The sequence below is a fragment of the Lathyrus oleraceus genome, chromosome 1 (genome assembly GCF_024323335.1).
Source record: "Lathyrus oleraceus cultivar Zhongwan6 chromosome 1, CAAS_Psat_ZW6_1.0, whole genome shotgun sequence".
Classification (NCBI taxonomy): Eukaryota; Viridiplantae; Streptophyta; class Magnoliopsida; order Fabales; family Fabaceae; genus Lathyrus; species Lathyrus oleraceus.
In genome coordinates this window covers 362,873,926-362,880,430 of record NC_066579.1, presented here as the reverse complement: position 1 = coordinate 362,880,430, position 6,505 = coordinate 362,873,926, and the positions used below count along the sequence as shown (strand labels likewise).

The following is a 6,505-nucleotide window of genomic DNA, read 5'->3' as shown; positions in this document are numbered from 1 at the left end:
TGGACATCTTCACCTTGGAAGTACCTTCATGAGTTATCTTGAGGGTATCCCAAACTTCCTTAGCTAGCTCACAGTGGTGTACCAGCCTGAAGATGTTCTTACTGATTCCATTGAACAATGCATTCAAGGCCTTAGAATTTCCAAGGGCTAATGCCTCTTGCTCCTTGTCCCACTCTTCTTCAGGAATTTGCACACTGACTCCATCTTCACCTGTCTTCGTTGGATGTTCCCATCCTTTGTTGACAGCTCTCCAGACTTTGCTATCTAGAGACCTTAAGAAGGCTATCATACGAGGCTTCCAGTCATCATAGTTAGAGCCATCCAACATGGTGGTCTATTTGAGTGTCCTATATCCTTGTCCATGGTACTAGAAAGTAACTTCCCTAGATCTCACCCAAAAATTAACAGGCAGGGTGCCTGCTCTGATGCCAATTGAAATTCTAGTTATCAGACTTTCGATGTCACACAGGTTGTTATGACATCAAATTCTGCACAGGCAAGAATTATGCAGAACTTAAAAGTAAGTGCAGTAAATAACACAAGTAATTGTTTACCCAGTTCAGTCCAACATGACCTACGTCTGGGGGCTACCAAGCCAGGGAGGAAATCCACTATCAGTAGTATTAATTCAAAGCTAAACTCACCCGTTTACAACTCTTCACTTAATCCCTACCCAATGCAATTTCAATCTTACACTAAGATCAGAGTTCCTACTCACCCCCCCTCAATCACCTCAGTGATTACTACCTTTAATCAATATTAAAGACAGTTTTGAAGACACACTTCAAACAACTCTTGATTGTGCTTAACAACTTTAATCAAGATACACAGCACTCACGCTTAAAAGCTTAGAGTGACACAACACTTACAACTCAATGAACACCCTACACCAAAGCAATCATCTACGTGATAACAGCTTGGTTTACAAGATATGTCTAATACAAGACTCACAAAAATACAGCAGTGAAGTATGATGGACACACTAAATCTTCACGCCACCAAATCCCCAGTTCTGAATGAAGGAACGACTTCCTTTTATATTGCAGTACTTGGGCCTTTGCACTTGTATTCTCCTGAATTTAAGGTCACGCGAGTTCCCCTAAATTCCACATCTAGGTTACTAACAAATAGGCTATTTGTTAGGTTCATTAAATGTAGCTTGGTTGTTGTTTTCCGGGATTTTCTCTCAGCTGTTGAATCCCTGAAGAATAGCCTGAGAAAAAGCTGAAACAGAAAACTAAACAACCTACAATATAGCATATGCTGTCAGGAATGAATGTCACAACATTCAGCTTGACATCAAGGACCATATGCTAAGTCTGTTTTTCCTGAAAACAGACTGTACATAATTTGCTGAACTGTACAGGACCAACCTGTCCATTCTACAGTAGCAGCTTACAATAATAAATGTCAAAGCATCCAATTTGACATTTACACATTTAGCCTTAAGTCAGTTCTGTTTTACTCTTGAAGAACAGACTAAGAAACATACTGAAGTGTAGCAGAACTCCACTCTGTTTATTGTTCAGTATATGCTGTCAATGATGAATGTCATAACATCCAGTTTGACATTCAGACAGTAGGCCTTATGCCAGGTTTGGTATTTCCTTGATAACCAGACTGGAATTAAACATTGAGTTCTAACAGAACGCCAACTGTTCTATTCCTCAGTATTTGCTGACAGGGATGAATGTCACCACATCCAATTTGACATTCAACAAATCCTGTATTAGCTAATCCTGCAGTAAACTACTCAAGTGTGTCATGATATCAGTCAAGACATCAGAGTACAGTTAGATATTCTAACCTACAATGCAGTCACACCTTCACACCATGTCATGACATCAGTCAAGACATTAGAATCCAGCTAGTGTTTTACCATACAATGCAGCCAATTAAACACCTACAGAAGTGTTGAATAAAAAACTTGAAATATTAGAGAGATTTTAACCATAAAACAACATGACATGAATGATGAATTGCAAGATGCTTCAAAATCACAAATCAATGTAAGTTGTTCTTCAAATATAACACAATTGTTCATATGATTATTTTCCTAACCAATTTTGAGAAATTATATGTTAAGTATAGGATTTAATGAAATAAGCAATCCATATTAGATTTAATAAACTCAAAATTGTGTTACCCTTCGGTTTTATTAGATAACCGAGGTAAAAATGTGGTATGTTCGTCGGTGAAATTACAAAACCGAGAGGACATGTGTTTTCGCCAATTCAGAATTCTAAAAAGGCCTCACAGGGATCAAACCCATGATCTTTTCACATATCCTTGGCTATTTTAAAATCGAAAGGTAAAATGTGCATTTTTCATGATGTCCTTCGTTACCTCGTCTCAGGAGCCGACTTTAAATGTATTTCAAGTATGAAGTTAAATGTGCTTTTTCTAGTATATATATATATATATATATATATATATATATATATATATATATATAAAAGGAGTCCAAACAAAATAAACATAAGTAGACGAATGATACAAGGTGTACCAAAAGTTAGAACAAAGATACCAAATAAATAAAAATAGAAGAAGAAAAGGCTACAAGTAAAAAAAAGTCACCACAATACAACTAAAAAAAATGAGCCTCTAAAACTTGCACACTAATAAAAAGATCAAATTAGAGCTCAAGTCAGCTTGACCAAAAACATCACGTCCAAGACCACCAAGAAAGGGAATACCTACATTCTCAACTTCGCCAAAAGGAACAATCCATCATTTATCAATTACAAGGATAATGTTCTAAAACTATTCGATGAAGGTGTACAAGTTTTCAACAGATCTCCCCAAAAAGCATTTACAAGCCAAAAACAATACTTCTCTCTTCCAAATCTTTTCTGTTTTTTGTAGTACCAGAAAACACAACCTCGTTTTGAAATCTCTAAATGGGCTAAACTATAGTGTGCCATGTCATAGTAAATCTCATAGACTTCTCTCTTCAACCTAAAGAAAGGAAACTCTAAAAAATAAATCTAGAATCCCTAGGAAGTACTATCTATCATCTCATCCAACTGAAAATTTTGTACCAGACAAAATTAACAAAGTCATATGTGACAAACAAGTAAGAAACCGATTCATCAGAAACAATACAAGGTAAGAGAAAGGTCGACAATCACCTTCCTCTTATATAAGTTCTCAACTTAGCTTCACTACCTTGACTGTGTTGTCTCATGTCCCTCTTTTGTGTACCCGATCATATTCAATCGAATGTGTGTTTAATTTATTATAATTTTACATAATGGATTTGTAAAAAAATTATTATTATGTTTATGTATAAACACATTTTCAAATTATATCTCATTGAATACATATCTCTGAATTTAAAATTAATACCGTAATATTTTATAATTTAAAATTTAAATGCAGATAAATTCATAGTCATATTTACTTGAGAAACCATAGATAATTTTATGAGCTCATTCATACACCCACACGTATATACACACAAAAATCAAATGAAATATATACTGTTGTAATCTTTAAACTCTTAATTTCTCTCTTTCCCTTCTTTGACATCATGATCCTTTCATAGATGATGCATCAAAAGAATGGTTATCTTCATCCTTCCTAGGCCTTCGATCAAGAAATGCCGGCCTCATTGGTGTTGTAACCATTTCAATTTTAAACGTCAACAATGCCACAATTTCTGACATTGGTGGTCTCAAATGTGCATGAGGTTGAAGACATAAGAGAGCCACATGAGTTGCTTGCATAACATCTTTCTCTACAAATCCATCTTGTTTGAGCTTTGGATCAACAAGATCCAATAAACTCGATTTCTCGTATAGTTTCCATGCCTGTATCATCAAGATTCATGTTAAATCCATCTTGTCTTGCACATGCATGTACATAGTACCTAACATGCATGTGCTCCAACGTAGATTCTTAATAGCACTAAGAAAAACCTAGTTACGACGAAGAAGAACCGTTGTTTCGATTAACAACTCATATAAAACTTACATATTCAGGAAGATACTGCATTTCTGGTGGTAAAGTATGATCTGTGTTTTTTCTGCAACATATAATTTCAAGAAGGAGAACTCCGAAACTATAGACATCGGCTTTTACTGATAATTCCCCTCTAATAGCATATTCAGGAGCTGTATAGCCTCTATACCGGAAAAGAGAGGAAAAAACTCAGAGAATTTCAGAAAATTAAGTTAGTAGAATTGTAAATTTTGTTTCGATAAAGAAAACATACAATGTTCCTGCAAATTGTGTGCTAAGATAAGCTTGATCATCTGGGAAAAACCTTGCTAGTCCAAAATCTCCGATTTTTGGCGAAAATTTGTCGTCGAGAAGAATATTGCTTGCTTTGATATCTCGATGAACGATTCTTAAGTGCGAGTCTTCGTGAAGATATTGTAACCCCCGTGCTACTCCGAGTATAATTTGAAACCTAGAACTCCAATTCAGAAACCGATCATTGTTTCCTATATTAAACAGGTAAATGATGAATCATAAACCAAAAACTTGATTGTATTTTGAGTAAGTATAGCTAAAGAAGGGATATGAACCATATATGAAGAGGTCTAAACTTCGATTTTTCATGTATTCATAGACTAGTATCCTTTGAGGTCCATCGATGCAACTTCCAAGAAGACGAACCAAATTTTTGTGTTGAATGCTTGTGATCAATTTAACTTCTGCCAAGAATTCTCTTTCTCCTTGTTGAGATTTGTTTAGAGACAGTGCTTTAACAGCAATCATTCTTCCATCTTCCAACTTTCCCTACCAAGAGAATATTAATATGTTGTACTAGTTTAGTATTTCATCATGTTAATTAACAAACATTATTTATGAAACATAGTTTGTTGGATTCAATATACATTATACCTTATAGACTGGCCCAAATCCACCACTTCCAAGAAGGTTACCATGGAAAAAATTATTGGTTGCCTTTCTCAAAGTGTAGTAGTCGAAGTAGCTAATTGACCTAAGGCTCATACTAAAAATGTCCATGGACCCTATGCAATATATATGAACATGTCTTAGAGAATGAAATGAAAATTATAAATGCTAGGTTGATTGCAAACTTTTTATGAAATACACCGATACAGATACATAGTTTTCAGAGGCGTCGGTGCTATAGAAATTACCTGATGACTGTTGTGCGGATGGAAATATCGTCTTCAGAACCGCGGCAGCTTCAGCTATTTTCGTAAAAACCAAACACAACTCAATAACTGAATTATATACAAGGATAGTATTATGGTGTTTTTTTCAAACAACTACCTCCATTTGGAACTGGTTTTTCTGATCGTTTAAAACGCTTTCTAAATACAATCCAACAAAGAATCAATAATATGATGACAACTACAATCCCACCAAGAACAAACAACATTCTTTCACGTTTGTGCTCACTTGACTTGATCTTTGACTCATTAGTAGCTTCCCCTACATATAGGTGTTATAAAATTGAACAACTTTTTCTAAATAAAAACAGAAACAAGAGTAAAATCAGAGTGATAAAATTAGAACCTTGAAGCACTCGGTGAGGCATAATAGGAGGAAAGTAAACGTTAATTTGTGGCAACAGCACTCACCAGTTTAAGTTCTAGCTAGATTTTGTTTCTCGTTTCTATGTTGAGAAAAGAAGAAGAAAAAAGTGGGAGAAGTATTCAAAGGTTGTCCCATAGAATTGATCGAAACGGGTTATAATGTCGGCCAAATACACATGTGGTTAGATACAAAATTCCAAACATTATATTGTGTACTCTACTTTGTTGCTTATGTAGTATTTTGTCATAGAAGAATATCCTCCTTCGGAAAATCGCCGCATCCAGAGAGTTCTTTTATTATTTATTAGAACAAATTCATGAGTATTTGTATTTATTGAAAAGGAAAAAATAGTTGTTAAACATTACATTTGTTTTAAAGCATTTGGCATCATAAGTCGCAAAGGAAATACTCTCTCTACCCCTATTAAAAAACCCGAATTAGTTTTTTAAATCGACTCTATTAAAATTTTATATTATTTCATGTTGTTTACAGGTTTTGAAAAATATTGTTACCGGAAAAACTATCGGGTCGAGTCATAGATTACATTGCTCTCTTTGTAAGATAATGAAAACCGTGTCCTTCTCATTGATCTTAATATAATATATATATATATATATATATATATATATATATATATATATATATATATATATATATATATATATATATATATATATATATACATTAATGTGTAACATAATTAAGGAAACTAATTATGACTAATTATAACAAAATATTTTATTCTATCACCCCCCGTAGTCGAAGCCAGATGTTCACGGACGTTTAAACTGGTCTGAAAATCATCAAAGAGAATGCCAGGAAGTCCTTTGGTGAAGATGTCTGCGATCTGATGTCTTGAGGGAACATGAAGGATGCGAGCCTGACCACGAGCTACCTTTTCCCGAACAAAATGAATGTCCATCTCAATATGTTTAGTACGGTGATGCTGCACAGGATTACCATATAGATAGATGACACTAACATTGTC

General features: G+C 34.5%; 1 protein-coding gene across 1 annotated transcript in view; it reads right to left on the bottom strand.

The window, feature by feature from the left end:
- Positions 1-3,530: 3,530 nt before the first annotated feature.
- Positions 3,531-6,505, bottom strand: part of LOC127107083 (cysteine-rich receptor-like protein kinase 44) — a 3,373-nt gene continuing 398 nt past the window's right edge. Inside the window, exons 2-8 of the mRNA XM_051044359.1 lie at positions 5,251-5,412; positions 5,115-5,168; positions 4,852-4,982; positions 4,533-4,746; positions 4,217-4,448; positions 3,976-4,126; positions 3,531-3,812 (exon numbers count right to left, since the gene is read on the bottom strand). Of these exons, the coding sequence (XP_050900316.1) occupies positions 3,531-3,812; positions 3,976-4,126; positions 4,217-4,448; positions 4,533-4,746; positions 4,852-4,982; positions 5,115-5,168; positions 5,251-5,412 (1,226 nt within the window). The remainder of the gene's footprint in view (positions 3,813-3,975; positions 4,127-4,216; positions 4,449-4,532; positions 4,747-4,851; positions 4,983-5,114; positions 5,169-5,250; positions 5,413-6,505) is intronic.